This window comes from Micropterus salmoides, unplaced genomic scaffold (genome assembly GCF_014851395.1).
Source record: "Micropterus salmoides isolate LMB-PRFRI ecotype aquatic unplaced genomic scaffold, ASM1485139v1 Ms_hic_scaffold_18, whole genome shotgun sequence".
In the NCBI taxonomy this organism is placed as follows: domain Eukaryota; kingdom Metazoa; phylum Chordata; class Actinopteri; order Centrarchiformes; family Centrarchidae; genus Micropterus; species Micropterus salmoides.
Genome location: NW_024040928.1, coordinates 25,186,592 through 25,204,001, shown reverse-complemented (window position 1 = coordinate 25,204,001; position 17,410 = coordinate 25,186,592). Strand labels below are relative to the sequence as shown.

General features: G+C 42.0%; 1 protein-coding gene across 1 annotated transcript; it reads left to right on the top strand.

Moving 5' to 3' along the window:
* The first annotated feature begins 3,172 nt into the window (after nucleotides 1–3,172).
* On the top strand, nucleotides 3,173–17,149 carry LOC119908723. The gene is made up of 6 exons (XM_038726574.1): nucleotides 3,173–3,230; nucleotides 4,388–4,708; nucleotides 4,828–5,109; nucleotides 6,032–6,127; nucleotides 6,227–6,255; nucleotides 15,550–17,149. The coding sequence occupies exons 1-6, from the start codon at nucleotides 3,173–3,175 to the stop codon at nucleotides 15,631–15,633; spliced, it is 870 nt and encodes a 289-aa protein (XP_038582502.1). The 3' UTR covers nucleotides 15,634–17,149.
* The last annotated feature ends 261 nt before the right edge of the window (nucleotides 17,150–17,410 follow it).

Here is a 17,410-nt window from a genome sequence, read left to right as displayed (position 1 = left end):
TTCCCCATCCCTGCATCCCTTAGTCCTCCCTCCGGACCCCTCAATACATTACTCTTGTATCATCTTTTTACAACTTTATAATTTGTTTTTCTCAGAATGTTACCCCGTCCTCTGGAGAGTCATGGTTTCGGAGATACCGTAGAAGGACAAAATACCTGCACTATGAGCCAGGTACAGGTACACTCTGGAGGACAGAGGACCTGAGACAGGATGTTGGACATCAACTTACCAAAATGAATAACTTCTGTAACAACCTAACGACCAACATTTGTTAATGATTCCACCACCACGTTCTTTCGGGCTCCCCGCTTCCTGTGCCTTTCCACCTTACCTCCAAGTTGCAACATCCTGACAGATTCTCTGCTCAGGACCAGTAATACATTCACTTTCAGTGACATGTTTTTCCATTTCTCACACAGAACATCCTGTAGTTCATCTTTGACACAGTTGATGTCACATCCTCAAGATACTGCAGATAAGTCTGTAGATTTACTGAGTCGTGACAGTGAGAGGGTAGTAGGATAACCTTTTTATTAAAGGTGGAAAATACAAAAGGCTTTTCTGGTGTTATTTGTTAAGTTGGTTCAGTAAAGAATTTATGTCAGCTTGTGTGCCAATGTTAAATGTTAAATTTCCATAAGTTCAATGTTTGAATTTGTGTTTAGGTTTAGGGTAAGGTAATAGTCAGAACCTTGTTATAGGTGTTCTGGTTTTCTCTTTACACACAAGTACATAAGTGATGTACTACGTAGATCCCTTATCATATGCCACAAGTTCAGTGCGCCTCTCCTTTGCCACACATAGTATACCAAGATAACACAAGCAGGTAGCCCCAGTTTAAGTGTCATTTCAGCTAGAAAATAGTTGGTCGGCGCGCTCCTGAGAAGAATCTGACTCCGGTAATGTGGTTTTAAGGTTCATCAAGGGTCATAACACAGTACTTTTTTTACCTTAAAATACAAGCTAAAATGCTGTTGCCAGCTTTCAAATTATATTGAAACCATGTTCTTTCTTCTTTAGTAAGACAGGTCAACAGACATGATTCATGCATGGAAGTGTTTCCCATTGGAGTTGCTGATTAGTGGCTATTGGTAAAAATATTAGAACTAGAACAGTGATGGTGACTGGACAGCTGAGCGAGCCATGGCATTCAAAAGGAACTGCCTATTAAGCCAGTTGGGGCAGACACTGTAGTCTAGCTTATTAAGCAGATAATGTTAATATGATGCTTGATTCACAAGTTAAGTATCTGTACTTTGCTTGGGCGCGTTTTCAAAGACGGTGTGGATAAATTTGTTATGTAACTAGTGATGAGGTGCAATACTGGGGCTAGATAAGTGGTAGTGGAGGCTAGATCACTGAGTTGCCCCCCCCCAATCCCCACCCTGCAAATGCAGTGCACAGACCATGTCACAAACACACAGGCCTACATGATTCGACTCGATTCATCATCATTAGAGCATAAAACCTCCAGAGCTCAGCTTATGTTGCAACCACCTTATCAGCAAAACACTTCCCATTCACTTCTCAGAAAAATATTAGATAAGTAGGAACCAACAGATCTCAGACATGTACACTGATCAAAATTATAAACGCACACTTTTGGTTTTGCCCCCATTCATCAAGTCTAAGTCAAAGACTTTCTCTATGTACACAAAAGGCCTATTTCTCTCAAATATAACAAAATCTATGTTACTGAGCACTTCTCCTTTGCCGAGATAATACAACCACCTCACAGGTGTGCCATATCAAGATGCTGATCAGACAGCATGGGTATTGCACAGGTGTGTCTTAGGCTGGCCACAATAAAAGGCCATTCGAAAATGTGCAGTTCCATCACATAGCACAACGCCACAGAGGCTGCAAGTTTTGAGGGAGCACGCAATTGGCATGCTGACTGCAGGAATGTCCACCAGAGCTGTTGCCCGTGAATTGAATGTTCATTTCTATAACATAAGTCGTCTCCTAAGGCGTTTCAGAATTTGGCAGCACATACCGGCCTCACAACCGCAGACCACATGTAACCACACCATCCCAGGACCTCCACATCCAGCATCTTCACCTCCAAGATCGTCTGAGATCAGCCACCCAGACAGCTGCTGCAGCCGTCTTAGGGAAGCTCATCTGCATTTTCGTCGGGTCTCGACCTGGCTGCAGTTCATCTCGTTACCAACTTCAGAGGGCAAATGTTCACGTTCGATGACATCTGGCACTTTGGAGAGGTGTTCTCTTCATGTATGAATCCCTTGTTCTCGTACATCGTCATGTCTTGTGACTCATGTGTATCATCACACCCCTAATCTGAGCCCTTATGTCCCCACCACTTTTCAATACAAAGTGAAGCCCTTGTTAGAGGGTAAGGGCTCCAGAGCTCTGCTGCTTTTGTTAACCACATTCTGACTAAAACACTTCCCCTTCAGTTCTCAGACAAATTTAAGTGCAAAGATAAAATGAGGAACCAGCCGAACTCAGACCAGTAAAATATCATCTTATCTGTGTTCTTCAGCAGCTGCTACAGTATCACCATATTGCACCATGGACATCAGGAGTCAGATTCTGGTGGGAGAGGAGTTTGACTCTTCACCTGTCTGTTCATGTGTGCTGTCAAACATCCTGTCTGTTTTCTAATAAACACTGTCTGAAGAAAACAAGTTGCGTTATTGCAAACATTTATCTTAACTAAGAATCTTCGGACCTTGAGCTTCCGCTTCTTCTTTTTAGGGGGTGTAACACATCACTGTCCCAAATACACAGTGGGACTGTACAAAGTGTGAACGTGGGACTCATTATGAGTCTTAATATACTTTGTTAGTTACAGCATTAAATTGGCTAAGTGAATGCAGAAACATAATGTATTGCTTTGCCTTTTAATTAGTGTCTTTGCCTTCTTTACACGCTCATTCCAGTTTCACATTATCTTTGTCAGGCTGCTGCAACCTCTGACCTCTTTACTGATGACTGCAATTCATATTTCTGAATGAAGAATTTGGGGTCCCTGTCAGTCACTATGGAGAAAGAAAATGGAAACAGACTAAAAGTCACTATGAGAAAGTGACATCATCCTAACAACAGGAAGTAGCTGCTGCGTCTCTCTACTAAAGCACTAGTTTAGAAACTCAGACAGTTCTGAGCACGAGAACAAGAGACAGAAGAAGGAGAGACTCAGAGAATCATGATGGTTGAGTTCAAATGGATTTCTTTATTTCTTACAGCGGTGCTTCAGTTTACAGGTAAGAATACATATATCACATATATAAATGGAAGGCACATTGTAAAAAATAACTTGATCGATATTATTAAAGATTCTTTATTAGCTACATTTAATTTAACTAAGAAAACCAAATCTGTTGTTTCTAATGTGGTGAGTTTAGTGAACTCTTAGAAACTAAGGATAAAGAAATAATCGTCACTAACTATGAACATAACAGACATTTTCTCAATTCAGTTTATATTTTCATATAGCAGCAGCTGAAAAACTTCCCCTCTCCTTTATTGTCAGAGTTGGAGATGAAGTCACTTTGTCTTGTGAAAATGTGATAAACGGTCAGCAGAAATATAACTATACTACATGGGTCTTCAGTGGTTCAGGAAACACAGCAGTAGTAGAGCTGGTTGAACTTGGTGTTACAGAGAACTGTTCTCTGCTTATAAAGAAGGTCACAGGCGAGGTTGTTTGTCTTTACATTATTCATTTTTTGCAATAAAAGTAAAACTTATACTTTTGGTTTACATATGTTTATGGTTTGCTTTTCTTGTATGCTACTGTACACAACTGTAATATTTTGCCAAATAAATATTTTCTGTTTCAACATTGCATTTTTGTATAGTGTATTTTTCACCTCTCAGCAGATTACTTTCAGTCTACAGCATTGTATGGAAATGTACACATAAGCCTGTGAAAAACAAAAGGACTTTAGATTTAGAACAACAGTGTGGAAATGGTATATCAAAGAACTTACTATTATGAAAAAAGTGTTTGCCATCTGATGCCAATGCTTCATTTTGGAATGTGTTTGTGACATTTTGAATGCAGTGTTTCATTTTTACGGACATATGAGATATTTTGCATTTGGTGTGAGCAGTTGTGGGAATGGTGTGTAGAGTTTTGAAAACGTGTGTCAGCAGTTGGAAAAAACTGTAACACACAGCAGTTCACGGACTGTGACAGTTAATAGCTGAGAAGGGACAGAAGAACGACTCAAGCACAATGGTTGAATTCAGATGGATTTAAGTGTGTTTATTTCTGCTTCAGCTTATGAGTAAAGATAACATGTTAACTAACAATAACATCTCAAAACAAAACATGTATTGGATCTAAATTTATCCACTAAATATCAGCATAGAAGTCATTAATATTTAATCTTATTTTGTCTCATCTTTTCAACAGCAGTGGCTGGAAACCTTTCCATCTTCATTGTCAGAGATGGAGATGAAGTCACTTTGCCTTGTGGAAATGTGATCGGTGGTCAAGACAAATGTGACAGTACTAGCTGGATCTTCAGTGCTACAGAAAATACAGCGCCTGTGTGGCTGATTGAACGTGGGCAGATTAGTGAAAAGGCCATAGCTAAATCGGAGAGACTGAATGTTACAGCAAAGTGTTCCCTGGTTGTGAAGAACATCACAGCTGAGGATGCTGGTTACTACACCTGCAGACAGTTAAAATCAAGTCTGCAAGATGCGCATGTACATCTGTCTGTTGTTAACAGTGAGTGTTTACATCATAATTTTCCGTCTTGTTAGTTAATAATTATCATGTTTATGATATATCACAGTGAAGTTAACTTTACTTTTGTTTTTCTCTCACAATACCTCCATCTTCACCAGTGACTGAATATGAGGATGGTGATAAGGTGACGTTAACCTGCTCTGTGTCGACATATGCAGGGTGTGAACACACAGTTAAGTGGCTGTATGAGGGTAAAGATGTAGAAGAAGATAACAAAGACAAGAAGACACTGCAGTCTGACTGCTCAGTTACTGTGACATTTCTTCCCTCTTATCTAAAGGCAAACTATCGTGAGTTGTTAAAATGTAAAGTAACGGATATTTACATTGGAAAAGTGCAGCTGTTTCCATTCATCCCTCAGCTGTCAGATGAGGAAACAGGTGAGAATCTGATGACCTATTTAAAATCACTTCAAACTCCACGTGATATGGATTTTAGGTTTTGAGATGACATCATTTATAAACAGTTCAGTTTAGTTTTAGTGATGTGGGTAAACTCTTATATATTTAATAACCATTTATATTTATTTTCCCGTTCCCTGATCCCCACCTACACTACAAAACATTTAAACTGCTGTGTTAACAAATGAGGATGTAGAAATTCTTTTCAAAGTTTAATGTGTTAGCAAGTTAACATTTGCTAATTAACAACAAATACAAAGTACAGCTGAGGCTGATGGGAATGTGCTTAGTTTTAAAGGTATTTGTTTGTAAACAAAAAAAAAATAAAAAGTTCGACCTGATGGTGGCGCTAGATGAAAATTCACCCCTTGGTCCTCATGTGAGAAACAAGTTGAGCATATTATATAGAATATGTATGATGGAGTATTAGGGCCACATTTAAGGAGAAACAAATTGTACTATAGCTTTTATTTTTGTTATGTTGATTTAATTCTCGACATTTCAACTTTATTCTTGAAATGCATTTTAACTAAAAAATCTTAATCCTACATTAATCGTAAATATGTCATTTAGTTACTGAAGATGGAAAACAATTATTGTCTTACCATTGGTTTGTGTTTTCTAATTTAATTTAATCTGCAACAAAATCAAAATGAAACACAACAGCCAGGAGAAATAAGTTTCATGAGGAAAATAATATAAATAATTAGTTAGTCCTTCACATTCTAACTAGCATGATGTTGTATGGGTACCCAATATCTTGATCCAGTATCTCTTCGAATTACTTGCAAATTGTATTTTCAAAAGACATGCATGTTTACTGATACTTAATTTATTTTTCTATTTGTACTTGAACAAGTACAGCATTTTTAAAAACAGTTGTATTTCTCTTCTCTTTTAGTCACCTCCTTTGAACAAATCCGACATTTGGTGTCTGTGGGATTAGCCGCACTCATAGTAATTGTTGTTGCAGTCAACATCTGGACAAGAACTAAAGGTGAGAGCATTCACAGACAAAACTCAGGAACAGGAAGTTTTGATAAACCCGGATTTTCACTGTGGAAACAAAAGTTGACTCTTTCTCTTTTCTTTTTAGGGACAAAAACACAGATGGATGAAAACACAGTGAGTTGATAATGTTTTTACAGTTGGTACTTTACACAGCAAACCAGTGTTTGTGACATCTGTTTTCATTCTTACCTCTATAGATAGATATAAAGATAGAAGGCAAAACAAACAGGACTCAGTCTCTATAACCTTTAGTGGCTATAAGTAAGACCATTTTATAAAAATAAAAACCATGTCCATGTTACTCTGGATGATCTAGATTAAAATCTAGTTCCAGTGCAAATTGTCCAGCAGCAAGTCAGATAAAGATCAGATTAGAAAGGAACTGGTGGTGCATTCAGGGACTGCTGACTCAACTGTGAATTGTGTTCATTTTCAAAATAGTCAAGGGAGGAATGTTTTGAAGGGTATTACCTTTTATCTAGCTTGTTAAAACAAGTCACCATCAGAGTCCAGACCCACGATCATAACAGGCACCTTCTGAGCAACAGGTTAACATATATAAATCTGTTTTTTTTCTGAACAGGTATCAGCAGAAACATTTTTATATCTTTTATCAGAGGGCAGCATAAACAGTGTATGTTCAGTAGCTGTTAGAGTGAGGTGAAGTGGTCGAGCACAAGGAGTAGTGACCATAGACTGTAGCGACAAGCGGGAAAGTTCCATTGAAACTGTCACATTTGTACTCGCCTCACCCACACACCCGCCCGCCCGCTGCCAAAGTTGGATTGTCTTAAACTTTTTGTAGGTGACATGCAGCGTCGGCATTAATTAATTAATGCGTCAACGCGATAATTATGTGTTAACTTGCCCAGCCATGTATAAATGGATACTGCACTGCCCCGACAGGCAGGGTGCGAACTATGGGGAAGCCAGAGGGAGCTCCCCTAAAACATGATCTGTGAAATTTTGTGGGGTCTCTAAAATATTGACAGTATGCTTTTTTGCTATTAATTTCTATATTTCTGTATAATCATCCAGCCAGATGGAATGACCACTGAGCGCACCCGGGTGCTCCATGATCTCCTGTCCCTGGCCCTGTATGCCCTGTTTGTATTACGATGGTACACTGCATGAATTTTACACGTGATCCATGCACTACTGCAGCTGGAGGCTCTCAGCAGTGCCACACAACTTTCTAAATTCTTCCATCGAAAAGAAAGGTCAGGTTAAAACAGTATAGAGAGACTGGTAATAACATAATAATAATGATAAACAATGCCTGTGTAGCAGACCTAAACATTTTTAGTTATGCATTTTAATAAATTTATGAGAATTGATACCCAATTATGAATTCATAATTGAAGATTCATAAAATCAACATTTTCCTCGTTAAGTGCACCACCGGAGTTGTTATAATTCTAGAGTCTCCGGACCTCTAGGTAGTTTTGAATAATTATACAATTATTACTAGTGATCAGTTAGTTAATAATCGCTCAATTATCTTAAATCAGTCTCATATCTAAAGGGTCAATTCTCTTGGCAGGAACTAGAAATAGGCAACACACACAGTTCTTGATTATATTACAGTGAATTTATTCTCTAACTAAGGTGATAAAAAGATGGTTGGATACAGGGAACATAAACATTTGCTGAACAATGAGCCTGGAGGTTCGGTTGTGGGAAGCATTTGACTCATACGGCATAGAAGAGCTAATGAAAGTAAACTAATGCTATGGTTTTAAGCTTTAAAATGGACATCTGATCACAGAACGTGTGTTAAGTCTTACTGCTTGTCGACGGCCTGCTTTTGGCCTGTTGCACGGGTCCCACTCTAGCTGCCCGATCCTGGCTTTTGGTAGGGATTATCCGGGGTTCTCCGTGTCTGATTGAAAACGCCTCCTCCGTCTGGCAATTCGGCTGTTTTCAGGTTTCCTTCGTTGTAGCTGGCGAGACCACGTGGCTTGGTCTGACCTCGGTGAAGTTGGCTCGACGAAAAAGGCTTAAAATGGAACTTGGTCGTTCCTGAATTAGTCCAGTGTAACTTAACGGACTGATTACTTTAACAAACAAAAGAAATAAAGAAATTAAAACAAACTGAAGGGCAGATCGATGTCGCAGCACTTCAGGTGTGTAGCTTCAGGCGAACAAAAGGCCGGTCTCGCTGGCCGAGTCTGGGCGTTTCCCAGCGAGGCACGCCACGCGCGTGCCGAAGCGTCCAGAGGGCAGAGCAGAGTGGAAGAGAGCGAACAGCGAAGAGAAGAGAGCGAACAGCAAAGAGAAGAGAGCAGCGAGGTCGCGTGTCGCTCTTTTGTTGCCTGGGGCGTGGTTCCCCAGGGGGGCGTCTCAGGTTTCCGGAGGGACTGCATTTCTAAACTTAATGTTTAAAGAAAAAAAAATCTATTTGCACGTATTATAATCAAATAATTTCCACAATCGAACCTCAATGGTCGAACGGTTATACTGTTCTAGGCATTTGGTAACAGGAAACAATTGTCACATTATTGGTTAGGATATTTATACATTTAACGGCATTTACGACGAGGGCATGTAATACTTATTTCGTCCACTTGGGGGAGCTCAGGTTTCATGAGGAAAGCTTGGATTAGTTATAATTCTGTAGGAAAGTATTATGAACAAGCATTGATTACATTAGATGAAGGAGTGTCTTGCTGAAAATAAAAACACTGCACAAGTAACTTCTTTTCAGCACTAATATCAACAACAGATAGCAACAACAGTTAACATAACTACTCAAATAGAGGCAAACGTAGTCAGGTAACTAAAGATTTAATTAAACTTAATTAAATGCATTGAGTCTTTAGAGACTCCAGTCTTTTTACATTGAAAGTTCAGTGTCTGGACCGTGTCACACTTGGGTGAGACAGGGGTTTTCCTTTTTGATGTGGTAATAAACAAAGAATAAGTTCAGTTGCCACGGAAATGTTTGTTTTGATAGGCTGTTCAGGGAAATGCCAATGGCTGGTTCGTGTCCCTTTGTCAGTTTAACAGTCAGGCCCTGCGTTATCAGCTTCGGAATCAAAAAGGTGCCAGTTTTATGGTCGGGATAGCACTTAGAGAAAGCAACTTTGACCCCTCCCCTTCTTCTCTGGGGAGGAGAAAGGAATTTAGGGTAGCTCCAAATTTATTCAATGTAAAATGCACAAATCCACACCGTTGTTCACTACACCTGGTATTTTCACATTCAGCCCACACAATGCCTTAAGTTCACTGTGTTTATGGCATAAAATGAACAAAAATAATACTTCAACTATGGGATGTGTCAGCAACATCAGTAGTGTAGGTGTGAACATGGTGTAAAGTGTTGTAGTGTCCAGATAAAGTAAACTTTTAACAAAACCAAAAGGTGCAGCTGCTGGCGGGGAAAATGAGAGACAGTGACAATCCAGGAGGTGAGGCTTTTATCTGCTGTGGAGCACACACGAGAAGCTTGAAAAATAGAGCACAAAGAGGAGGTAGAAAAGATGTGGAGAGTAAAAGCAACAGTGGTGTCAGTAGTAATCAGAGCACTGGGAGTGGGGGCTGTGACCCCCAAACTGGGAGAGTGGCTCCAGGAGATTTCTGAAGTCTCTGTCTAGAAGAGTTCAGTACATTTACAAGAGTTGTTGAAGCCTTTGGACAACAAAATCTTATAACATAACTTGAGGGTTTAATTATTTATAGATTTTTTTTGTTTTTATTTATCAACATGAGTGTCACAATCCTTGGTCTGTACTACGAAGGGAGTTCAACCTACTCAGAGTTAACTCGGGGTTATCAGGCAAACTCAGGGTTGACAAACTCTGACCGCCTACACTGGAGTTAAACGCTACTACGACGGTGGATAAGATGTTGGTTGGTTGAGTCTGTGTTAACCACGTGTTAACTTAATTGTAGTTGGTGCACGTTCGCATAAAAGGGGTGTGTTCGGCCGTGCAGGCAGATTTTTTTCACAACGGCGCATGCTCCCTATTTCTCCAGAGGAATGCACGTTGGTAGTGTCAGGAAATAATGAAGACACGTTGACCGCTAAATATCTTGGCGGACGACAAAGCCAGGGAGGCTTGTTGGCATTGCATTGAGTAAATTTGTAGCCTAAGTATCTTCACAGTGTTCTTATTGTAGTTCAAATCTCTATTATGTATTTTATGGGCTTCTTCTTTTATGTGTAATATGATTACAATGTAAAGGTACAACTGCACATAAGGTCCATTGTAATAGAAAAAAAAGGAGCCAGCGAGGTAGTCCTAATAATCCGAGAGAAAATTTAATTTCCAAGATTAATCTACAAGTAAAAAACTTGAAGATTCTCTGATATTATAGTCACACATTCATGAGAGAACTTCACTTTGCAAGGCTGCAACATCACACACGTCTGCCCTGTATTAAGCATGCAGTGGGAAGTTATCTTAGACTTTGCAATCGGATTTAGCAGTGAGGAAATACTCCTGAGTTTAGCTAACAATCACTATCATGCACCTTAGAGACTTTGCCTTAGATTGGGCATATTCAGAAGAAAACAGAGTGATTTTCGATTTTTTTATGACATTAATTTCAGGAAATTTCCGATTTTTCTTCTTGTAAATTTCACACTTTCATCTAGGATTTTTTTCTCGATTATTAACCCCAACCCTGGCTCCTTATTTTTTGGACACGTAAAAAATAGTCTATCTATTAATAATCTAAATATGTGAAAGCACTTCAATTATAGACTACAGATGGGCTACATCTATGAAACTATCCTGTTAATTAAAATCTAAAATCACTGAGGCTGCAGGGCTGGCTGTCTGAACGTAATGATGTTGTGTTCAGAACTTCATTGCAACCACAGTGGAACAAATCAGCATGAAATCTAAACATTTTATGAAGTGGTGTGTATTAATATCCTACTTCTCATCAGTTACACTGAGTACAGATGTGGTGTGTATTCCAGGTGCAGGGTAACCTCGAGTTAACCATGAACAAAACCTGCTCGGAGCAGTTTAGAGATGTAGTGTAAATTGCCATGGCAACAGACCTCGGGTAACACCTATCCACCTTTCGTAGTACGGGTTAACCGGGAAGTTACAGCCGACATCACAAAGTTACCCCTGAAGTTACCTGGATAAGCCAGTTACCCCGCTTCGTAGTACAGGCCACCTGTCTGTGTGTCTTGTTGGGGCGTCTGGGTTATGGTTCCATGTCGTTGTTCATAGCCCTGTGCCTTAGTTCATGTCTTAGTATTTACTTCTAGTTCTTTGTCTGCATTATTTTAGTTTAGTCTGCTCTGTATTCTGTGTTATAGTTCTGTGTTCTCGTTTGGGTTCTGTCTGTTATGATCCCTGTGTTATAGGTGGTCGGTGTTTGTCTGTTCACATGGGTTTCTCTTATTGTCTGAAGTTAGTTCTCTATCGTATCGAGACTATCTCTCCACCGTTACATATCCCTTATGTACGGGGATGATCCCCTGAGGTCAGGTACGTGGAAACCTCTTAAAGATACACCGGGAGTCCGGTGACAGCGGCTGCGGGTCCGCCAGGAAACCAGCCTCCCGGTTGTGGAGCTGTGTGTCCCCCCTTTCTGACGTATTGCTCGCGGCCTCCTGGGCTGACGCGCCCGGTGGGGCCCATGCCATTCGTTATTCACATCTCAATGCTAATAGCCTATATCCTTTTGTATAAACCAGCATTATGTAAGTACTCGATCAGTTTCTTCATTTTGTTCCAACAATCCAAATTAAGTAGAGTGCATATGCTAAATATAGTTTCTCCAATTGCTCCCAGGTCTCTAAACAATTTCCTCCTTTGACCAAAGTACTTTGTACAATGAACTAATACATGCTTCACTGTTTCCTTGTCTCCACATTCACATTTTCACCCTCTCTTTCTGTCCACCTCCATGTTGGAGGAGGAGGAGGATGTGGATGTGGATGTGGAAACTGTTACGGTGTGATGTCCTGCGGGCAGAACGTGGCAGTGCACGTAGGCGGTGACTCAACGGTTCAGAGCTTTGACCAGCTTCTCAGCAGGGCGGTCGCAGCCCTGGGTATTGCCCCCCTGAAACTCTGACGGCGCCCCCCTCTCGGTTTGATGAGAATACGGAGGTGCGCTCCACACCGGTACAGGTCCCTCTTCTGCAGTGGTGTAGTCTAGGTTTTTCTAGTGAGTATACTGTGATTTGTCCCTCCCAGCCTCATAGATTTTGAGCATTAAACATTTAATTTCCTGCATTCTGGAGACATTTTCTGCACCAATTTATGGTGGAAATGTCTAATGTTTAGTGTTAATCACCATCTAACTCAGCCAGTTAAGAGCTACATTTAGCCTTAGATGTTATATGAATCTGGTTTTATCATCTGGCAATTTTCAATGCACATTTCATAGTGCAAGTTGCAACTATTATTTACAATAATGGAAAGCAGGGGCTTTTCAGTAGCAGTAATGACAACAACATAACAATCTCAAGCTCACTTAAAAAAAAAACATAGATCAGCTTAAATGCATGAGCAAGCATCCAGATACTGCTACTACTGTACACACAAACACACACACACACACACACACACACACACAGTATCCCGCATTCATTGATCCACCACATTAACGTTAGTTGACTAGGTCTAGATTCAATTCAATAGACCAACAATGCTGTTACAGTTCCCTTAACGATAGCGTTAATGACAACATAGGCCTATATGCTATTTTCACTCACCAGGTAACGTTACAACAGCATCAGCCTCATCTGGCTCATTTTCTGTGTTTCAGTAACTTTAACGTTCGTACCACCACTAAACAGTTAAGATAGGATCTTCAGTTTAGGAAGTTTCTGTAATACGCCAATACCCCAAAGACCTGGTCCTTGATAGTTCAAACGTGCGCCGAGTGACTGCCACACAACTGTGTTGTTTATGGTAGCTGACTTCAGATCCCGGTCACAGGCCACGGAACGTCATTTCAGAGCTTCGCAACACAAACGGGGTGAATGAACGTGTGTTCTGTCAAAACGATGTTGTTACGTATCATCTCGCTATTTTAAGTGGGTATACAAAAATCTTTGACCATTCCTAGTGGGTATACGCCATATACCTGCGTATCACGTAGACTACACCGGTGCTCTTCTGCCTGACTTTAAGGACCTGGTGTGTAAACAGTTTGACTCACCATCAGCCACACACAAGTGGTCTAGATTCTGTAGGAGGTTCTCGAATGTGCAAGGCAGGGAGCAGGTTGCCTGCGGGCCCCTCCTCCCAATGGATCAAGCCCTCTCTCCTATGGTCTCTCCGTCCAGCTCAGTGCGTGGCAAGGCTACCTGCCCTAGCAAGAACTGCAGGGTTATGGATGGCCTGGCTAAGCTGCATAGAGCTATGACTACGCAGACCTGCTTGGCTAATTCTGTGGCTATTATGTCTCTCTACCTGCGCCACCTGTCTCATCAGGTGTCGGAGGGTTCTGTCAGCCCCAGTTCTACAGGGGAGCAATAAGAACTCTGTACCTCAACCGACGCCGATTCCGACGTACGTTCCGGCTAGAGGCTATGCGGAGGCGTAGCAACCGCTGTCAGGGGTGTGGGGGGGGACCAGCTGCCATGGGGAAGCGGACGGGGGGGCCCCTTGAGGTAGCCCCCTCCTTCCTGACAGTCCCTGGTACCCAGCCAGCCAGTACGCTCCAACAGCGCCGTACACGGCATTGTGGTTGGCTTTGGCTGCGGAGCTGTGGGTGATACCGTGATACAGTTTTACCACAGACTGCACGTGACAAATGTCCCCCACCTTTACCTCGATGAACGACCCTGGTCACGTAGAGGTACTGCAGACAGAGATATCCACCCTCTTGGCAAAAGCAGCCATACGGGAGGTGGAGTCTGGGGATCCGCAGGCTGGTTTTTTCTCAGGGGGCTCAACAAATACCTCCACCCCCTGAGATGCAAGATGTTGACGGTCCCCAGGGTAAGGCAATCCATCACAGCAGGGGATTGGTTTGCCACCATCGACCTCAAGGAAGCGGCACCCCGGACCTTCACCCGCTGCATGGATGCGGTCATTGCACCCATGAGGCAGCGGGGTCTCAGGATCCTCAATTACCTCGACGATTGGTTGATTTGTGCGGATTCAGAGGACCTATGCCGCTGTCATGTAGCTCTGCTTCTGGAGCACACTGGGGGCCTGGGCCAAGAAGAGATTTGGTCGGGTCAAGAAGAGATTTGGTCGGGTCCTCGCTGGTGGCGGGACCCGACCAATATACAGAGAGGAGGTGCACTGTCACTGGTAGTGTATCGCCGACTGGTCTTCACAGACGCGTCCCGGGCAGGCTGGGGCGCCGTCCACGATAGATGTGGGGTCAGCGGCCATCGGAACAGCCCCTGGGTGACTCAGCATATCAACGTCCTGGAGCTAAGAGCTGTGCAACTAGCACTTTGCCAGTTTCTGCCCAGACTAAGAGGCCATCATTTCATCGTCAGGACAAACAGAGAGCACAGTGGCGGCAGCCTATATAAACAGGCAAGGGGGGCTGGGCTCCCTCTGTAAGCTGGCGACTGAGTTGTGGCTGTGGGCACACCACCGCTTCTCTCAGAGCGATGCACGTATCAGGGCCGCTGAACTCAGCAGCGGACATTATGTCAAGAGGGGGACTCCACCCAGGGGAGTGGAGACTCCACCCTCAGGTGGAGGAGGAGATATGGCACCGCTTCAGCAGGGCAGGAGCCGACCTGTTCACGTGCAGGGAATCGGGTATCATTTAAGGGAATCACGTTTTCTGATGGTTCTTTCAAAGTCTGGTAAAGTCTTTAAAAGCTCAGTTCAACTCCAAATACTACATAAAACAAGCGTCTCAGGCTTTTATTTTGTAGGCAAAACCACTAAAGAGGAAGTGATTATGTGAGTAACTGTTGCTGCCATGACGGAGATCTATTTCAGTACTGCTATCAAAGCATTTATTTATTTATATTTTTTGCTGATATCAAAGCACCATAATCTGGCAGCGGGCCAGATATTATTGTTGGTGGGCAGTTTTGGCGATGGTCCATAATCACAGAATTAACGTGTTTCCCTTGTCATTGTTTGTATAAACTCTATCTAATGTGTAGTTTATAATGGACTGTGGTGCAGAAACAGTGACAGTGTTTCACACTCTTGGCTTACATTTTCCATATTATCTGTCAGTGGCCAAGTCACATATTGTTTAACTAAATAATTACGTAAATATAATTTCTCAATAGATATACCTAAAGAAACCTAATTTCTTGACTGGCCACTCTGCTGTCTCAGAAGAGACACCTTTTGTGCTGTTGTCAGCCACCGTATCCTACACTGGACAGATGGTTGCAATTCACAACACTCGCCATTAGATGTCACTGTTACACACTGAACCTTTAAATGAGGGTCAGTGATGTGAAAGTTGTCAGTGTATCATAGTGTTTGTCTGTATTTCATAGGTGAATAATGATGAAGATGAAGATGATGGCATGGAGAACAATGAAAACTCTGGGGACCCTTCTGCCTCTGCCAGACCCCACTGATCAACAACTTCCATATCATCAGCTCATCAGAGAAAATACTTTACTCTTTAAATAACAGCACATCAAGACAAAAAAAATTAAATCTAGTATAATTTATGGGTTTTGCATTTATTTCTCAATCTGACTGGACAGCAATATTACCAATAACCTAGCGAACTTTAAGTATATAAGGAACTGTTTGACAACACCTGTAGCAAAGCTATACATGACAACTATGATAATTCCTCACCTAACATATTGTATGACAAGCTGGACCCAGGTATGCAGTACAACACTAAGGCCTATTTTATCACTTTACAAACAAGCACTTAAAGTATTGGACAAAAAAACCCAACTTTACCACCACTGTAACATTCTTAATACTTATAACCTACTCAATTGGGAAAATATTTTAAAACACAGTGATGCATGCCTAATCTTTAAAATCATTAATGGGAAGGCTCCCCCACCACTCTGTACTTTTATACAGCAGAAGTCATCTAGCAGCAGAACCACAAGGTCTGCCTTAAGAGGGGACTGTGTAGTCCCTCGTAGGTCCAGTTCCTTTGGCCAATTATGCTTTTCTGTGAGAGCCTCTAAACTATGGAACCAATTGCCTGTGGATATTAGAAATTCCACCTCATACCATACATTCTCACACCATCTTAAGGTCTGGCTTTTGAGCATACAAAAATGTGAACACCTCTCATAATAATAATGTATGTCTGTCTCTATATTTTAGCTGTCGTGTAACTTTTGGTATATGTATGCTAAATAGATGGTTAGATGGTAACTTTATTAATGCCCTAACTGTTGTATGGATGTATGGTTATATGTTATATGTTTTATGATGTTATGTTTTAATGGAGCCAGTGCTATGGCATTATGTTTTATTGTTGTATATCAATTGCTGTGTGACTTAATGTGTTTTATTATTTTTGTTTCTTTTAAGCTATTATGTGCCTAGTATAACATCTTGCCAATGGACTACAGTTGAAAATTAGCCTGCTGGCTAACACTGGCACATTTACAGAAATGTTGATTAATGTGCACTGTCCTTAAATAAATAAATGAAATGAAGTCTTGATTTCATCTCATATCAGGTTTTATGAAAATGTTTTTTACGGCATCAGTTGTGAAAATCTGTATTTTCTGCAGCCAATTCAGATATTATATACAGTATATTTTTCTCTGAAAAAAAACATGAACAGAACTGCTGCTACATATTGTGGAGGCTTGATGTTCTACATCCTGGCAGTTAAAGGCAGTTCAGTCAAGATACTCGTCAATGGGGGCGGGTGTGTACTGCCTTGCTGGTCAGGGTCCCGTACGGCCGGTAGGTGTGTCTGGGGGTGGGTTGATTCTTAGATGCATTGCGGTGCGGGCGTGGGGGACTTTTTCTAATGTTTTTTTTTTTTTATGTTGGTTGATGACATGGTGTTGGCGGTGGTGCGGCGCTCGGGATGCCTAGGGCGCGGGCTTGACGGGGGGACCGGTGTTTGCCCTGTATTCAGCATGCCGCTGCTGCAGGGTGGGTAGCCACTCTGCTTGGGTGTCGCGCGGTTGGTGATTTTGACTCGCGCGCTGTGCGGATGTGGTGGCGCTCGGTGCTTGGCTGCCTCTCTGTGTGTCCTGTGTGTGGGTCCGGGTTGGGGGGAGGGGGCGGGAGGTGAGGCTCCCGCTGCTTCCCCCTGCCAGCTCTCTCATGGTGGGGGCATTCGGGAATCTCTGGGGCGCATGACCGGTGTTGTCGGGGTAGGTTTTGGTGCTCCTCCTTGGGGGTGCTTGACTAGGGGGG